The 18,896-nt window shown below is 37.7% G+C and overlaps 3 protein-coding genes across 5 annotated transcripts in view; 1 reads left to right on the top strand and 2 right to left on the bottom strand.

The window, feature by feature from the left end:
• Positions 1 to 14,296, top strand: part of LOC127848300 (advillin-like) — a 150,033-nt gene extending 135,737 nt beyond the window's left edge. For 2 of the 3 annotated variants that reach the window (XM_052380677.1, XM_052380679.1), the window contains 6 exons: positions 1,990 to 2,287; positions 3,403 to 3,525; positions 3,969 to 4,040; positions 5,013 to 5,045; positions 8,489 to 8,602; positions 9,372 to 14,296. In XM_052380677.1, coding sequence (XP_052236637.1) covers positions 1,990 to 2,287; positions 3,403 to 3,525; positions 3,969 to 4,040; positions 5,013 to 5,045; positions 8,489 to 8,602; positions 9,372 to 9,485 — 754 coding nt within the window. In that variant the 3' untranslated portion in view covers positions 9,486 to 14,296. The remainder of the gene's footprint in view (positions 1 to 1,989; positions 2,288 to 3,402; positions 3,526 to 3,968; positions 4,041 to 5,012; positions 5,046 to 8,488; positions 8,603 to 9,371) is intronic. The other variant, XM_052380678.1, reaches the window with a different exon arrangement.
• A 539-nt stretch (positions 14,297 to 14,835) lies between these two features.
• On the bottom strand, positions 14,836 to 15,971 carry LOC127849250 (uncharacterized). Its single transcript, XM_052381969.1, has 3 exons — positions 15,651 to 15,971; positions 15,412 to 15,547; positions 14,836 to 15,323 (listed from the first exon to the last, which is right to left on the bottom strand). Exons 1-3 carry the CDS (start codon positions 15,969 to 15,971, stop codon positions 14,836 to 14,838), a joined length of 945 nt encoding a protein of 314 aa, XP_052237929.1.
• Positions 15,972 to 17,823: 1,852 nt separating this feature from the next.
• On the bottom strand, positions 17,824 to 18,360 carry LOC127849248 (protein TsetseEP-like). Its single transcript, XM_052381968.1, has one exon. The coding sequence runs from the start codon at positions 18,358 to 18,360 to the stop codon at positions 17,824 to 17,826; it is 537 nt and encodes a 178-aa protein (XP_052237928.1).
• Positions 18,361 to 18,896: the final 536 nt, after the last annotated feature.

The raw sequence follows: 18,896 nt of genomic DNA, 5'->3' as shown, positions 1-18,896 counted from the left end.
ATTAGTGTGCTAGGTATAAGCCAGTGAAATTATCGATTGATATTGACACGGGGTTCTTCACGCATGACTTAATACACAACATCAGCTGACGTGCAATAAACTGGTCCTGACCGGTTTAGAGACTGCAATGAATGGTTTATCACACCTAATCGAGATAAGAATGTAATTAGGGTGTGTTAGCATGTGCACTGTGCAATCGATTTCATGACATGGGAATTTTAGCAAACAGAATCGGACCGACTGTTTGGGATTTTCAATCGGTCTTTCATGACCCCAATCGGTCTAGGACCGACAAAACCGAAACAAATATGATCCCTGGTGTGTATTATATACAAATGTAGAGCAGAAAAAATTTTCCTGTGAAAATGTTCAACTTAATCGTTGTTATTCGCTGCGTGTAAGTCATTTTGAATGTCGACATTACATCAAAGGGGGCAATTGTCCTTATGGTAATTGTCATGGCTACACCGTATATTACATACAAATACATGTAAAATCAATCAACCATCGGGATTATAGATATATACTAATAAAACTTGTTATTTTATTATTATAATTAGGTATTGTCAAATGGAATTAAATGTTATTAAAGAACAGCGTCTCTGTTTCTTTCTTTTGCAATTATGACTACTTGACCTGGGTGTCAGCAGGTGGCCCGTCTGTTATCGGTAAAGGTGTTGCGAAGGCCATCACTTGTCACGGAACCCTTGTATTTGAGGTGTTGATAAAAGCTGGGTTATTACTGTGAAACAGATGGTTGATAACGGCAAAATGATGTGCTATTTTTACAACACAAAAATATATTAACACATTTTTTCGGAAATAACAGCCTCATGGCCGATTTTGGACACTGATTTTTTAAGTGCGTATTTTACTCGGATTTTCAACTTTTGCTGATAATTTTTAATCAAACTCGGGGGTGCGTATTACACACGAGGGCGTATTATATTCGTGTATTTACAGTAAAGTGGTGGGTCAATAATTCTGCTATCCTGTGTACACACAAACCATAGGCAGAATGGAATGTGGGTGATAAGGGGCTTATTTTGATCTGCTATCATGTATTCACACAAACCATAGGCAGAATGGAATGTGGGTGATAAGGGGCTTATTTTGATACAAACTGATAATAAGGCTTATTACAAATTAAGAATTCAAGTACAAGTATTCAAGTAACTAATGTATTTCAATGATCTATATTATTTGAATATTAAAACGTTATCATTTATTCCAAATAAAAATGTGGAGAACGTAACTACAAGTTACCATACACAGACCTTACAGTAACACATACTGTACTAAATAAGTCTATTAAAGAAGGAAATTCAGGACGAGATGTCATATAAGCATTTAGAGAATCTGATTCTATTCAAATCCCACAAATAATATTTGTGTCTTGCTCTAAGTACACAAGGCTTAATGCACATGCATAAGGTTTTGTCCAAGATAAGACTGTGCAGTCCGCACAGGCTAATCAGGGTCAAAATTTTCGGCCCAAACTGGTTTTTTGCTAAGAAGAGACTTTCTTGTAACAAAAAGTACCATGAAAGCAGTTTCTTATTAGCCTGTGTGGACTGCACACACTAATCTGGGACAACACCTTTACATGTGCATTGAGCCCAGTTATTTCAGAGCAATGTCAATTTATTGAATATATGAGCTATGCACAGTCTATTTGTCCTGCTCTGTCAAAAGCTGGCAATTGTCACTGAGGGCCAGGTATTCAAATGCCAAAAAAGTATTTGAACAATTACGCATGTCCTGCATATCCTGCAATAATATTGAAACTATATTTGAGTCGGGTTCTGAGAAAACTGGGCTTAATGCATGTGTGTAAAGTGTCGTCTCTTAGTGCCCAATTTGTTTGTCTTGCTCTGCAGAGAGCTAATTAACAAGTTTCATCAAGGGCCAGGTATTCAAATAACAAACAAGTATTTCAACTGTTTTCTGTACAAATGCTACAAATGATCTCTTCTTATTACACTTCAGAGAGCTGACAATTGTCATAGAGGGACAAGAGAAGCCCTCGTTCTGGGAGGCCATAGGAGGTCACGGCGAGTACCACAGTGACAAGCGTCTCAAGGATCCGGAGTCAGAACACCAGCCGCGCCTCTTCCAGTGCAGCAACGCCTCTGGGCGGTTTGTGTGCGAGGAGATCCCGGAGTTCACCCAGCAGGATTGTGTGACGGATGATGTGATGATCCTTGATGCTTGGGACGCCGTGTACGTGTGGATAGGGGCCAACGCTAGGGAGGAGGAGCGTAGGGAGGCTGAGAGACTGGCCATGGTATGTGGAGAATACGTAGATATACCATAATTACTTAAAGTGTTTAGACACCAAAAAATAATTAATATGGTTTTAGTGACCCAACACTTATATACTAATAAATATTTCAAAATACAGTGTCCAAAAATTTAGAGACACACTAACAAAATAATTTATGAATTGCATTTTCATATAATCCTCTGCATAAAATCAAGTATGATACTAGTAATTGTATATACCACACTGTTTAGTATTTATTACCAATATGAATATTTGCGATGCATTTCAAATAACTTCATGGTGTTTGGCTTTGGTTTACCAAAACATAGTCCAAGGCCTATACCACATACTTTTGAGTAGATGATAAGAATTTTGATCAACTGTAGTAGGATTTTTGAATTTGTGCTCAAACAAACTGCAGAAATGTTTATTTATTTCTTCTTTTAAACAATAAAATTGTACGCGGCAGAAGTTGTGCCAATTAACACCAAAATGTGTAAATGCATTATTCATAACGCATTGTTTCATTTGTATGATCACTTCATAAATTATTGTGTGATGCCACTGTCTATAAGCGTTTAATGACTGGAACAGTGACTTCTTAAATTTATCCACCAGGTTTTATGACCGTTACATGTTGAAGGCATGTGTGATTTGTCACCAGATTTCCGAACATAGGATTATTTCTGGAAAAAAAAGTGTTTGAAAAAAAAAATCCAATGACCCCTGAATATTTGAAGTGGGCTCAAAGATTTTCAAGAAAACTCCTATGTCCTCTAAACAAGCAGTTCTAAAAGAACGAGGGGAGGCAATCATTGCCATAAAATTATCGTAGTTTTTATCCCTGCAACTGCTGTTCAAAGTCAAGATATTTTGCACGATAATTCTTAACCCTTTGTATGCTGTGAAATTTGTCGTCTGCTAAAATGTTGTCTGCTGAATTTCTAAAATTAGCATTTTCTTCAAAAGAAATTCAAAGAATACTATCAGAATAGCGAACAGTTTGGATCCTGATGAAACACCACATTCTGTGGTGTCTCATCTGGATCCAAACTGTTTGCAAAGGTCTTCAAAATTCGGTTCCAGCACTGAAAGAGTTAATTTTCAATATCTTACTAAATTGTGCTGTATTTCAGGAGTACATAGCGACAGACCCTGCCAACAGAGACCCAGATACGTCCGTGTTCAGAATCAAGCAGGGCTTTGAACCGCCAACATTCACCGGACACTTTGGTGTCTGGGATGAGGACTTCTTTAAGGTTCGGCTTTATTGCCTTGCTTCTCATAAAATTCAGATTGGGCCTTTTCACTTAACACTGCAATATGATGGTTTTATTCCTTGTTTTCTGACATTTTAAAACAAAATTATTGTAACTGTGAAGTCTCTGAATACATTGTATTTAGAGCCACCATACACAATTTAATGTAGAATCTGTGTCAAAACATAATTTCTTAAGTATTATCATAAATCATGAAAGAACATATTTGCTTGTGTACGTAATGAGATTTTCAAAGAAGGGGGAGGCATTATTTTATGACATTTTAATTAAACACAATTTCACAAATTGCTTATTGGCTTGCTCTGAGTAGCATATGCACGTCGCCTATTTTAAACAACATTATGAAAACTTTTCGTAATTGCACATTTGTGAAGATCTAGTTCTTAATGCAACAACTGAGTTCATTGTGTTTCTCTGTTTAGAATGAGAAAAGCTATCAAGACTTTGGCAAGGAGCTGGCTTCTGGCAATGATGCAGTGGTGCTCGTACAACAGGTATGTAGATGGAATATTCATAGTTGTCACAGGTGAGGTGTTGCTCTCCACTTTGTTGTGACTATCATTATAAGGAATGGGCCCTGGGCCTGCATTTTCCAACCAATTTGTATTTTTAGCTCGTGTGTTTTCGGAGAAAACCCGAGGTATTGTCATAGCCAGCCCGGCGTCTGCCGTGCTAAAACCGTGACATTTTACTCTAAAAATGCTTCCACCTACAACTTTGAAACTTCATATGTAGATGCACCTTTATGACTTCTACACGCCACACCTATTTTGGGGTCACTAGGTCAAAGGTCAAGGTCACTATGACCGCAAAAAAAAAAAATCTGATAAGCTTTCATTTATACAAAACTGCACCCACAGCCGAGCGTCGGCATCTGTTATGCGGTGCTCTTGTTTAAATCTTGTTCAAATAAGGAAGTTGCATGTCACAAGAAAATACAATTCAGAGTGTGAATATTAAGATGATGCTTTTTTCATCAACAAAGTGTTCTAAAAATGATGTAATATGAGATGGGAAATGTTGGTGAATAGGGGCCTTAACTAGTATGACATGGGGATTGAGTCCTGTCTTATTAAAGATCTTAAAACACATTAAGTTATGACTGCATTGTTAGCACTAAGCAAATAGACATTTATGATTAATAAATTTAAAAAATAAACAAGGGATTGCAAAAAGATTTATTTTTACTGAAATAACTTAAATTGTAGCTAAAATCTGCCCTGTATCTTCAAAACTGTATTTCCATATTGTGTTATCATAAGTAACCCTCATAGCCATGAAGGAAAAGCAAATATTTGCATTCTCATTATGGTGATATTCTAAATTCGTCAATTTCATGTTAAATTAAGCAACATTCATTTATACACTGAACTATGATAATTGGTAAACTACTGTTTCCAACCATGCTTTTTTTATTCTTATTAAAACTTCTTGATGTGTGTTATCATAAACAATTTCACTGCCAGCTTGCAGCTATGAAACTACTGACGTCTTCAAGAGTGAGTATTTATAGACCAAGGGACACAACCTTCACACATGCTATGGCCACCATTAGCCCCCTTTGTTTCAAGCTTTATTAAAGGGCAAGATTTGACATTTGAATTTATTAAATAAATTATCAACCATGACTATCTTATATTATTCACTTAGCTCACAATATCATGTCAGTGTAGTTTTTGTATCATCATTATTGTATTTTGTATTAAGCGACTGCATATAAATTTTAATGTATTGCACGTTATACCATTATTTTGAATGTAATGACCTGATTCATATTGGCATTTCTTCAATGTTATTTACTAAGTGCAGTTGTTTTAAACATGATTCAAACGTTCAGGCATTGTTCCTCATTATATGAAACTGCTATTTTATATTCTACTTATAAAACTATTTAAGTTTTGCTTTTTTTAAAGTTATGACATTCTACAATATCATACACTTTGTTTATTTGTATATTTAAATTTTGACAAAAGCATTACTCAAAAAACTAAAATAGGTGTGAACTTGAAAATTAATAGGTAGGTATAAATTTATTGGTTGAAAGTACAGTGCTCTTGCTTCCAATTTTTTAGAAGTGATTTGTTTGCTTATTTTTTTCTGGAGCATACTTGAAAAGTAAAAGAGGTTTCAACTTTAAACTTAATAGGTAGATATATCTAATTTAGGGGGTATCAATTGCATAAAAACTGTACTATTTGTTCTCATAGTTTTGGATTTATTGCCCTTTGTAATAAAATGTATAATGTAAAATAACCCACATTTTGTATTAATCATAAAAGTGGTATAAGATTGAAACTTAATAAGGTATAAAGATTTTATGTTATGTCCAATGAACATGAACTCTTTCTTCGATATTTTGATGTATTGAAAATGTTTGTGGGGCTTATCTTTTAAACTATAAGACATCTAGAAACTAAATAGGTATGTGAATATCATTGAAAGGATTTTAAGTGTGAAAATGTATAAGAACCATATATATATACTCTTGCTTTAATAACTAAACAGTTATTGCCCTTGTGAAAGGTTGACAGAGAATATCTTGACTATGTTATTTAGTATCAATGTGAAATGTGAGACATATGAAGCTTGCATTGTTGGAGAAACAGTTCCTTGAACTGGTCTTCCAATGCCCTCAGTGGCATGCAAGTGGTGGGTGGGAGTATTTCAGACAATTCTTGTTAAAGACATAAGATATAAGCCACATTTACGTACGGTACATTAAGATCGCAAAAATGTCCCTGCTTTTGGCTTCTTTATAGAATTTGCTTTTTAGCAAATTATGCATTTAAGTTGTAGACAAAATGATACCGATGCACATGCTGTGTTATCCTTCTTTGCTGCAATCAGTAATAGTACTAAGCGTATTGCTTCAAATTTTTGTATTATGCTTATTCAACTCTCCATGAACAAACAATATTATGAACTCTTAGACAACTGGGCTTGCAGAATGTGGGTAAAGTGTCTTCTCAGATCAATCTGTTCAGTGCGCACATGAAAATCTAGGGACGCCACTTTCCCATAAACATGATTTTTATGCCCCGAATCAAATGATCGGGGGTATATTGTTTTTGGCCTGTCTGTCATTGTATGTGTATGTCATTCTGTCCCAAAACTTTAACCTTGGTCATAACTTTTGCAATATTGATGATAGCAACTTGATATTTGGCATGCATGTGTATCTCATAGAGATGCACATTTTGAGCGGTGAAAGGTCAAGGTCATCCTTCAAAGTCAAAGGTCAAATATATGGCTTTAAGCCGTGTAGTAGGGGGCATTGTGTTTCTGAAAAACACATCTCTTGTTGTTTTTAAGAGTCATCCATTCAACAAACATCTGGAACAACACTTTACACACAAGCATTAAGCCTGGTATGCACAGAGTGCCTCATTTATAATAGTGGACCACATGTTCACCTGTATTAAACTTAAGTTTTTGTAAGTAAATGTATCTTAATAGATTTTCATTATAATGTTAACAAATATTGCCATCAGTGTCCTTAGGGCGATCTTCTGGTTTGTGAGCTGTTAATTATTTTAACTGATTTACATAAACGATTTTTGTAAAATTTGAGGGCTTAGTTTTAAACTGATGTCTGAAACATATAGGAGAAGTAGATTCAACAGTGTTATGCCTAACAGGATATTTCACGATTTGGTCAGTCTTTTTATGCCTGAATGACAGTGTTGAAAGACAGATCTTTAATTAAGAATTTTAAGGTCAACATCAATGCTTTGAGACTGTCTAAGTGACCCCCGTGGCTTTGTAACCATGTATTGTACTCTACGTTCCATGCAGTACCACACACCATGCACTGCCCAGTATTGGCTTATGCTTGATTGTAGCCTCACATTTGATGAGTTTATTCTCTTTAGTTACATTGTGACATAGGCATCGCTAAACATGATTTAGATCATTTTTAAGTTTATGTTTAAGTTAAGCACTTTTGCTTACTATAGTTAAAATATAATGTAGTAGTAATTTCAATATCCAAAATCAGAATAGTAGAACAATTGCTTTGTTGAGCTCTATAAAGTACTCACATAGGTTGAATGTATCCCGATATGCGTGCAAACTTTAAGATTGCTACTAAGTCATTCAGGGTGAAATCTTAAAATAACTTAATATAAATGTTTATCTAAAAATCTCCCTGCCTCAAATGTCAGGGTCAAACTAAGAGGTCATAGGTTTAATTTTGGTATATATGGGTTTTCTTGACTGTAGTTTTGTGATTCATCATGCAATTTATAACTTACCAAATAATTCTACCAGGAGAAGATGATGTTGACATGAAACACCTGTCTCCTTACCTCTAAGGTCAAGGCCACACTTAGAGATCTAGTCTCAAATATGGCCACTAAACAGCATGTGGAAACTTACTTTGTCATTCATCATGCACATTTAAAATAAAGTACATGTACCCCAAATGACTACCATGAGAGGAGATGTGGTGAGTCACACAGCTTTCTAACCTTAAAGGTTATGGTTTCACTAAGAGGTCATAGGTCAACATTTGTCTATAAAACACTGTGTATCTAGAATGTTTATTTGTAACCCATCTCATAATTATATTATAACTTTGAATGTCCACCACGAGAAGGTGATGTGTCATATGTAACATCTGTCTGCCAACAGAGTCCACCATGAGGAGGAATGTCATGTGTAACAACCAACTACCTTGCTCAAAGATCAAAGTCACAATAAGAGGTCAAACGTCAAGTCAAAATTGTAATTTCAAGTTCATATGTCCAATAATGGCATATAACAGTTTGTATGGACTGATACTTCATTAAAAGTCAGGGTCAAATTAAAGGTTAAAGTCACATTACAGGTCAAACATGTGCAGTTGACAGCTTGTTAAATAATTACAATCATATATTATGACGATATTGGAAACTAATATCAATGTCTGCATGTATCAACTGTGTCTGCCTTCTTGTTGCAGAGTGAAATGAACGGGGTCTCCAGCTTTGAGGACATGGTGAAGTACCCTCTGTCCCAGTTACAGTTGTTGGAGCCAGAGGAGCTCCCTGCAGGGGTGGACCCCAAGTGCAAAGAGGTTAGTAGGACATGTAGCATTTACTTGACCATTTTTGAGCAATACCATTCAGTCTCTTTTAAACATCACAATCTGTAAAATTATTTATATTTTTAGGCATGAAATCTTGTGGTTTTTCAAAAAAATGACTTTTCATGGTTGTTTAAATTCTTTGATTTCTGTTTTTTTTTTAAAAAGAAAAATGTTGTTGTTGGTCATGTCCAAGTGTGTTTGTGTTCAAGTCATGGATTAGTCAACAAATGAAATCAACGAAAAATTATGTCACACACATAATGAAAAATTAACAGTAAATTGAAAAAATAATCGGAAAAAGTTTGTTCGACCTGGTTTTTACAATTACCGCATTCAATTAAACAGAGCTCCAGATATTTTTTTAAGATAAAGAGTATTTCACTCATGACTTTTTTAGCTGATGAGGAAAATACAAAATCAAAGACTTTTGTGGGAGTATTTAAAATACTCCCTCAAAAGTCTTTGATTTTGTATTTTATAAAAAATTTATACATGATTGCAGAAAACATGTATTAATTATATAGAACAACTACTCTTGTTTACATAAACATGCATTTTGAAATGGCTGATCAAAAAATCCGAATTGGGGCACTGTTGGTCCAACTGATAATTGCACAAAATGCTTATGCCAATTTTTATGATGATTTTTGCACTCATCAAAAGTATAATTCATGCGATTTGAAAATTTTCCATGAGTATTTTCCGAAATACGCATCTTATCTGGACCTCTGCAAATAAATTGTCATGGAAATTGCAGATGTACCTCAGCCCAGAGGAGTTCAAGGCCACGTTCAGTATGACCTACTCAGAGTTCTTAACCAAGCCTGTGTGGAAGCAACAAGCCTTGAAGAAGGCAGCCAAACTCTTCTGAGCAACCATAGCAACCAGTCTCTCCCTAGCAACCAATTGTTGTTATTTATGAGCTTTTTTATAGCAAACATGTATGTGTGCATTTTTATACGGGATATATATGTGAATATGTTAAGTTTGGTTATTTGATTATTTGATAAGATTATGTATACATGATATCAAGTTTGTCTCATTGATTTATGTTTTCTAACAGTAACTATGTTTTAATGTTATAGTATATATATTTTAAGACTTACTAAGAATTGTCTTTGTATTGAAAATATAATATTACATTACATTCCCCTGTTATGATCAGAGAAATTCACTGAAACTCATTGACGTTTTAAAGGCTAAAAAATATATTACACCTAAATAAAACAATTTGGACAAAATGTTTTGTGAAAAGTGCTTTCAATATTGTTAAAATTCTGTTTGAATTCTATTTCAAGTAATGGAATCATAGTTTACATTGTTGGATTACGCTGCCAATTTACACAATGTTAATATGTTTATAAGACTCTTTCTGTCCTATAATGTTGAGTTATTTGGCAATTTCTGACATCTTTGTCAAACAATCAGAGTCTTAAATCTGCTCTCAGTGAAAATTGTTGTATGTAGCATGTCCACCTTGTTCTTGAATCCTTGCCCAGGAATCTAAGCAAATAAGCTCAATTTTATAGAAGTTTTTACTTTCATAGACATAGGAAAAATTGGAGAAAATTTTATCCCTTTATTTGAAAAAGCAAAAGAATCACATAAATTTTTGGTTATAAGCACAGCATATGACTTGCAATTATCTGATCTACCTAATTATTGTTTTGTTCAGTTATCTTTTCTAACCTGCATTTAAAAATAAGGTGGTTTTATTGTTTGTTGTCAGTCTTCCATTGTCCACTTCACTTGCAAGTTTTCTAAATTGCTATAAATGCACTGCTTTCAAACAAATTTTATTATAACATTTTCTGCATTGAAACAGTATTATTGGAAAATTTTATCATTCACATTTGTAAGTTCCTAATATTTGTTGAATTTTGATGTAAATATCAAACAGGTTCTTGTACCCAAGAAAGCATAAATTATTGTTTGAAGCAAACAATAATGGTGTGGTTACATAATGTTATGTATCAAAGATTGCTGTATCAAATTATGATTGACAAATAATCATGTTAATAATTATGGTTCCGTTGCAAATAGTATTGGACATTAATTATTTATTCATGTGGGTTGTGTATTCATGTAAATAAATACAGGAGGCTAATTTAAGATTGCAGTTTTTGCAACCATTTGAAATGAAATATTGCAATTGCCATTCAAATGCTATTTGTTTGAAGCATTTAACATATTTTGTGTTAATGAACAAATCGTATTGTTATATTTAAAATGATGTGTAATATGCTGGACAAAATATAGATTTTATGGAAAAGCAGTAAATGCAAACAAACTGAAAGTACAAGATAGACATGTGTTGATGAAATTTACTAAGAGGGAATCGGGAAATATTAACTTTTAAACATTTAACCTAAACAGGTATAAATAATTTATTAAAATGTATAGGGTTTTGGTTATATAGTTTTATATGTGAGAATTCTTACTTCCCAGTCAATGTGCTATAGCTTTTGTATGTTTATTGTACATAGCAAATCAGTATGCATGAAAGTATAAACTAGAGTACGTAAAGGGTGGAATATTAAATTAATATACATTCCAGAACAGGCTATTTATGTTCAAATGTATAAGTGTGAACTGTACAATACCCATTCTGAAACACGATTAATTGTTGATGAAATGATCATCAGTTAACATTCCAAAAAGTAAAAATAATGATATTTTCCATTGTCAAATCAATTTGTCTGTACATGTAATTGTATTTTATCTGCATCCTGCGCAAATGGCATTCCTGGAAAATGGCTGATTTGCAGACTGGTCTGGAGTTATGCTGGCGGTAAATGGCATAAGACCCATTTTTAGCATAGGTGCGTTTACGCACCTATGCTTATGGTATATACCACATTTCAAAAATCCACATCGAATGGTTACCCATTATGAAGCCTTACCTGATCAAAAATCAGACGAAATATCTATTTAATTTAGTATATGGTCATTCTTACAAAAAAAATTTGGAAACGTTTTTCTAACGTTTTCTTCCAAGAATATTGCTGACACCGTTTTTAGTGAATTTTTCTAAGACCGTTTTATGTCAAAAAATCTTCTTATAACCTAAAACAAATTTCGTTCGTAAAACAATTCTATCTGCACTATAAATCTCAATCTCCTACGCAGTGGCCTCCCTTATACTAGAAGTTACTGACCGGGCGAAGCAAGGGAAGTAACTGCTTTGAGGAGTTTCTTTAAAAATCTGCATTCAGAAATCTGTATTCAGAACTCAATCTGTTGTGCACGTCTGCATCTAACGCTTACCACAAGTTTTACGACAAATTCTTGACGCAGACGTATAGGGTAGCGTCTATTTTCATTTGTGAAAAGATACAGATCTGTCCGTGCTTAAATTTTGAAAGGCTTGGGTAATTATTTTTCATAAGCGTTTCAAACACTGATGTAAATGGAAAGATTATCTATTTAAATAGTCGGTAATTGTTTGAAATTATTGATTTGAGAAATTCGCGGATGGCGATATCGAACTACATTATACCACGTGACGCCATTCTTCCCTGTATCTTGCACCTATGCTTTTAACGCCATCGGCGCTCTCGTTACATTATGTGGGTCATTTGTGTAAGAAAGTTTGTTGCACATCAAATACCTAAATAAGACAATTAACTGTTGGCATGGATACGTTTGAAAATACTTAACTATAAAGGGTATATATGAGTTATATACTTAAAGCTTAAAATGTGTTATTAATGGCAAAATTGTTTATAATTATAGAGTAATTTATAGTATGTCGTATTTGCGATTGTGTATCAACCATTATTATATCCAATGTTGTGCATTTATAAGAATTGTAAATTCTGTAAAAGTTACATTCTCAAAAACATCAAGTCATTAAACAATATGAACAATATTACATGATGTTACTCTGTTAAGTTGACTTGCTCAATGTTATTTGAATGTTCAGAGTTTAAATTATACACACACTATCTGTACATAAACATGTATCACTTAATTACGTATCACGCAATAAAGCACCCATCTGTGTACATGCATTCTAAATAGAGCATTCTGTCTATGTAAATTAATGTTGATCAAGATTTTATGAAGCTTCTTCTTTAATCATTTGTATTATTATTATAATTATTATTATATCATTTACTGTTTTAGGGGAAAAAACAACAACAGATTATAAAAAATAATTAGTGCAACATGTAAATAAGTTTTAGGATTGTTGTTAATGTCATTTTGTCTTTAATATAAAATAAATACTGAAGGATGAAGACCAACTATGAAACACACATGAAGTCAGTTGGTTATTTGGGTAAAATTAAGTGCAATATAAAATAAGATATGTTTCAGGTACTGTTTGTGCAAGTATTTTGTTACCTACTATCACACTTCTTATCCTGATAGATCGAGCACCAAGATAGTTAGAAAGTAAAATCACAATTGTCAAGTATTATAAAATCTTAGTTACTCAGTTACATTCATATTGTATATAAGCGAAACCATTGAAATGAAATTAAAGTAAAATATCTTGTTATTCAAGGTTATGTTGTACTGTTTGTAAGTAATCAAGAATGCATGCTACTGTAGTAATTGATATGAGTCGTGTTCTGAGAAAACTGGGCATAATGCATGTGCGTAAAGTGTCATCCCAGATTAGCCTGTGCAGTCCGCACAGGCTAATCTGGGACAACACTTTACGCAATTGCATTTTGCCCAGTTTTCTCAGAACGCGACACATATCATTTTTATGATTTAAATGGCAAAAAAGCATACATTGATGTCATTTTTGTCAGTGGTCATTTAACGCTTTACCCCTTAGAAACGTATTTTTACGGATTTGTAGTCCCATAGAAAGTTACATTTAATTAAAGACCTCTTACTACATTTAAGTTTTAAAGACATCAATTCCAACCCTAAGATACTGATGAGAAGCAAACAGAATAAAACCTGAACAGACTGCTAGTTACTCACAGGCTGTTCTGGATTTTCACTTTGCTTCTTACGGGGGAAAGGGTTAAACAAGTAACTTGTTTCTAAGTAGTTTTTATTTTATAATAATCATTCTCCAAATTTAATGTGTACTAAAAAAGTAATTTTTAGCCATGTGTTTCAATAAAATTCAGAAAAAGTTATGTTGTACAATCATAACACAAGCACACATTGTTAAAATATAGTTGTACTAATTTATTTATGTATTTGGTTTATGTAACTTCTTAAATTACATTTAAGGTGAAATATTTAATCATTATACTTTAAAATCAAACACACACAAAAAACTATTTATAACAATATTTACATGAAGAACATTATTGTTGATGTAAAAGGCTTAAAAAACGCATTCTTAAAGGTACTGGTTTACAAATTATATGTTTTGTTCGTACTTCACTGATTCTCCAAATTATTGAGGTGTTATAAATGCTTCATTTTTGTTCTGATTTCAATGATTATTATCCATTAATGATTCTATTATTTCTGACTTCCAAACTATGAACAAATCTCTTTAACAAATGTTATTCCTTTCAGTATAATTAACTTCAATTAATACACCTGTGTGTGTTAACTAATTCCATGCTATATATAGTATTGTTATGTTAGTTATATTATGGTGACTGTTCCTGTAGTTATGTTACTAATAGATCTGACTAGAATAGTACCCACATAACTAGCTGTCTTATTGTAATCTTTATCGGCAATAAATTAATACGTATGTAATTTGCCACTTGTTTGTTTCCATATGTCTGAATGAAAGGTCACATATATTTGTATTCTGATGCCTTTCTTTATTTCTTCCTCGCTTCAAGACACACAGTGTGTGCATCAGGGTTTGGTCGCGAGTCACCATACCAGATAGGTGGGGGTTCATCTTGGTACTAAGGTCCCCCTCTACAATTGGTTGCAAGTCACCATACCCGACGGGTGGGGATTCATCTTGGTGCTTAGGTCCCCCTCCACAATTGGTTGCAAGTCACCATACCGGACGGGTGGGGGTTCATCTTGGTGCTAAGGTCCCCCTCCACACTTGGTTGCAAGTCATCATACCGGACGGGTGGGGGTTCATCTTGGTGCTAAGGTCCCCCTCCACAATTGGTTGCAAGTCACCATACTGGACGGGTGGGGGTTCATCTTAGTACTCTGGTCCCCCCTCCACAATTGGTTGCAAGTCACAATACCGGACAGGTGGGGAATCATCTTGGTACTCTGGTTCCCCCTCCACAATTGGTTGCAAGTCACCAAACCGTACAGGTGGGGGATCATCTTGGTACTCTGGTTCCCCCCTCCACAATTGGTTGCAAGTCACCATACCGGACAGGTGGGGGTTCATCTTGGTACTCTGGTCCCCCCTCCACAATTGGTTGCAAGTCACCATACGGGACGTGTGGGGGTTCATCTTGGTACTCTGGTCCCACCTCCACAATTGGTTGCAAGTCACCATACCAGACAGGTGGGGGTTCATCTTGGTACTCTGGTCCCACCTCAACAATTGGTTGCAAGTCACCATGCCGGACAGGTGGGGAATCATCTTGGTAGTCTGGTCTCACCTCCACAATTGGTTGCAAGTCACCATACTGGACAGGTGGGGGTTCATCTTGGTACTCAGGTCCCCCCTCCAAAATTGGTTGCAAGTCACTATACCGGACAGGTGGGGGTTCATCTTGGTACTCTGGTCCCCCCTCCACAATTGGTTGCAAGTCACCATACCGGACAGGTGGGGGTTTATCTTGGTACTCTGGTCCCCCCTCTACAATTGGTTGCAAGTCACCATACCGGACAGGTTGGGGTTCATCTTGGTACTCAGGTCACCCCCTCCACAATTGGTTGCAAGTCACCATACAGGACAGGTGGGGGTTCATCTTGGTACTCTGGTCCCACCTCCACAATTGGTTGCCAGTCACCATGCCTGACAGGTGGGGGTTTATCTTGGTACTCTTGCCCCACCTCCACAATTTGTTGCAAGTCACCATACTGGACAGGTGGGGGTTCATCTTGGTACTCTGGTCCCCCCTCCACAATTGGTTGCAAGTCACCATACCGGACAGGTGGGGGTTCATCTTGGTACTTAGGTCACCCCCTCCACAATTGGTTGCAAGTCACCATACCGGACAGGTGGGAGTTCATCTTGGTACTCTGGTACCCACTCCACAATTGGTTGCAAGTCACCATACCAGACAAGTGGGGGTTCATCTTGGTACTCTGGTCCCCCCTCCACAATTGGTTGCAAGTCACCATACCGGACAGGTGGGGGTTCATCTTGGTACTCTGGTCCCACCTCCACAATTGGTTGCAAGTCACCATACCAGACAGGTGGGGGTTCATCTTGGTACTCTGGTCCCCCCTCCACAATTGGTTGCAAGTCACCATACCGGACAGCGGACAGGTGGGGGTTCATCTTGGTACTCTGGTCCCCCTCCACAATTGGTTGCAAGTCGCAATACCTGACAGGTGGGGGTTCATCTTTGTACTTAGGTCCCCCCTCCACAATTGGTTGCAAGTCACCATACCGGACGAGTGGGGGTTCATCTTGGTGCTTAGGTCCCCCTCCACAATTGGTTCCAAGTCACCATACCGGACAGGTGGGGGTTCATCTTGGTACTCTGGTCCCCCCACCACAATTGGTTGCAAGTCACCATACTGGACAGGTGGGGGTTCATCTTGGTACTCTGGTCCCCCCCTCCACAATTGGTTGCAAGTCACCATACCTGACAGGTGGGGGTTCATCTTGGTACTCAGGTCCCCCCTCCACAATTGGTTGCAAGTCACCATACCAGACAGGTGGGGGTTCATCTTGGTACTCAGGTCACCCCCTCCACAATTGGTTGCAAGTCACCATACCGGACAGGTGGGGGTTCATCTTGGTACTCTGGTCCCCCCTCTACAATTGGTTGCAAGTTGCCATACTAAACAGGTGGGGGTTCATCTTGGTACTCAGGTCACCCCCTCCACAATTGGTTGCAAGTCACCATACGGAACAGGTGGGGTTCATCTTGGTACTCAGGTCACCCCCTGAACAATTGGTTGCAAGTCACCATACCGGACAGGTGGGGGTTCATCTTGGTACTCAGGTCACCCCCTCCACAATTGGTTGCAAGTCACCATACCGGACAGGTGGGGGTTCATCTTGGTACTCTGGTCCACCTCCACAATTTGTTGCAAGTCATCATACCGGACAGGTGAAGGTTCATCTTGGTACTCAGGTCCCCCCTCCACAATTGGTTGAAAGTCACCATACCGGACGGTAGGGGTTTCATCTTGGTGCTAAGGTCCCCCTCCACAATTGGTTGCAAGTCACCATACCGGACAGGTGGGGGTTCATCTTGGTACTCTGGTCTCCCCCTCCACAGTTGGTTGCAAGTCACAATACCGGACAGGTGGGGGTTCATCTTGGTACTCAGGTCCCCCCTCCACAATTGGTTGCAAGTCACCATACCAGACAGGTGGGGGTTCATCTTGGTACTCAGGTCACCCCCTCCACAATTGGTTGCAAGTCACCATACCGGACAGGTGGGGAATCATCTTGGTACTCTGGTCCCCCCTCTACAATTGGTTGCAAGTTGCCATGCCCGACAGGTGGGGGTTCATCTTGGTACTCAAGTCACCCCCTCCACAATTGGTGGCACGTCACTATACTGGACAGGTGGGGGTTCATCTTGGTACTCTGGTCCTACCTCCACAATTGGTTGCAAGTCACCATACTGGACAGGTGGGGGTTCATCTTGGTACTCGGGTCCCCCCTCCACAATTGGTTGCAAGTCACCATACCGGACAGGTGGGAAATCATCTTGGTACTCTGGTCCCACCTCAACAATTGGTTGCAAGTCACCATACCGGACAGGTGGGGGTTGATCTTGGTACTCAGGTCCCCCTCCACAATTGGTTGCAAGTCACCATACCGGACAGGTGGGGGTTCATCTTGGTACTCTGGTCCCCCCTCCACAATTGGTTGCTAGTCACCATACCAGACAGGTGGGGGTTCATCTTGGTACTCAGGTCCCCCCTCCACAATTGATTGCAAGTCACCATACCGGACAGGTGGGGAATCATCTTGGTACTCTGGTCCCCCCTCCACAATTGCTTGCAAGTCACCATGTCCGACAGGTGGGGGTTCATCTTGGTACTCAGGTCACCCCCTCCACAATTGTTTGCAAGTCACCATACCGGACAGGTGGGGGTTTATCTTGGTACTCTGGTCCCCCCTCCACAATTGGTTGCAAGTCACCATACCGGACAGGTGGGGGTTCATCTTAGTACTCTGGTCCCACCTCCACAATTGGTTGCAAGTCACCATACCGGACAGGTGGGGGTTCATCTTGGTACTCTGGTCCCACCTCCACAATTGATTGCAAGTCACCATACCGGACAGGTGGAGGTTCATCTTGGTACTCTGGTCCCACCTCCACAATTGGTTGCAAGTCACCATACCGGACAGGTGGGGGTTCATCTTGGTACTCTGGTCGCCCCTCCACAATTGGTTGCAAGTCACCATACCAGACAGGTGGGGGTTCATCTTGGTACTCAGATTCCCCCTCCACAATTGGTTGCAAGTCACCATACCGGACAGGTGGGGGTTCATCTTGGTACTCTGGTCCCCCCTCCACAATTGGTTGCCAGTCACCATGCCGGACAGGTGGGGGTTTATCTTGGTACTCTGGTCCCACCTCCACAATTTGTTGCAAGTCACCATACTGGACAGGTGGGGGTTCATCTTGGTACTCTGGTCCCCCCTCCACAATTGGTTTCAAGTAACCATACAAGACAGGTGGGGGTTCATCTTGGTACATTTTTGTACTCTGGTCACACCCTCACAATTGAAAATACTTGGGGACATATTGTTTGCCCTGCCTGTGTGTTGGTTTGTTTGCGACAAACTTTAACATTGGCCATAACTTTTGCAATATTGAAGATAGCAACTTGATATTTAACATGCATGTTTATCTCATAGGGCTGCACATTTTGAGTGGTGAAAGGTCAAAGTCATCCTTCAAGCCGTTCAAGGTCAAATATATGGGGGGGGGACATAGTGTTTCACAAATAAATCTTGTATGTACATTGCAGCTATTATTATATATTAGTACCTAGTTTAGCAAGTCTTTAATTTGTCAGTTTATTTGGTTCTTAAAGAAGATATTCTCAAGCTCCTATAATAGTGCTGACTCCGGCACCAAATGACCATGTAAACTTCAAAACACCTGGCAGTCGTACTGAAAGGTTGGTTTCCCACAATTTTAATTTCAACAAGAAACCGTCAGAGATGGGTGATGCTCCCCCAATTTTTTTTGTCGCAATATTGCACTGTATATTTTCAGATAAAAGGAAA

This window comes from Dreissena polymorpha, chromosome 10 (genome assembly GCF_020536995.1).
Source record: "Dreissena polymorpha isolate Duluth1 chromosome 10, UMN_Dpol_1.0, whole genome shotgun sequence".
In the NCBI taxonomy this organism is placed as follows: domain Eukaryota; kingdom Metazoa; phylum Mollusca; class Bivalvia; order Myida; family Dreissenidae; genus Dreissena; species Dreissena polymorpha.
Note: the sequence above shows the minus strand (reverse complement) of the source record. Positions and strands in the feature narration are given on the sequence as shown.

Excerpts from the sequence above, each read along its gene's own strand:
- LOC127849250 (XM_052381969.1), bottom strand. The coding sequence starts at position 15,971 with ATGAACCCCCACCTGTCCGCTGTCCGGTATGGTGACTTGCAACCAATT. Across the intron at positions 15,548-15,650 it reads TGCAACCAATTGTGGAGGGG|TATGGTGACTTGCAACAAAT; the intron begins GTGACCTAAGTA and ends CCACCTGTCCAG. Across the intron at positions 15,324-15,411 it reads ACCCCCACCTGTCCTGTATG|AGGGGGGACCAGAGTACCAA; the intron begins GTGACTTGCAAC and ends AACCAATTGTAG.
- LOC127849248 (XM_052381968.1), bottom strand. The coding sequence starts at position 18,360 with ATGTACCAAGATGAACCCCCACCTGTCTTGTATGGTTACTTGAAACCA.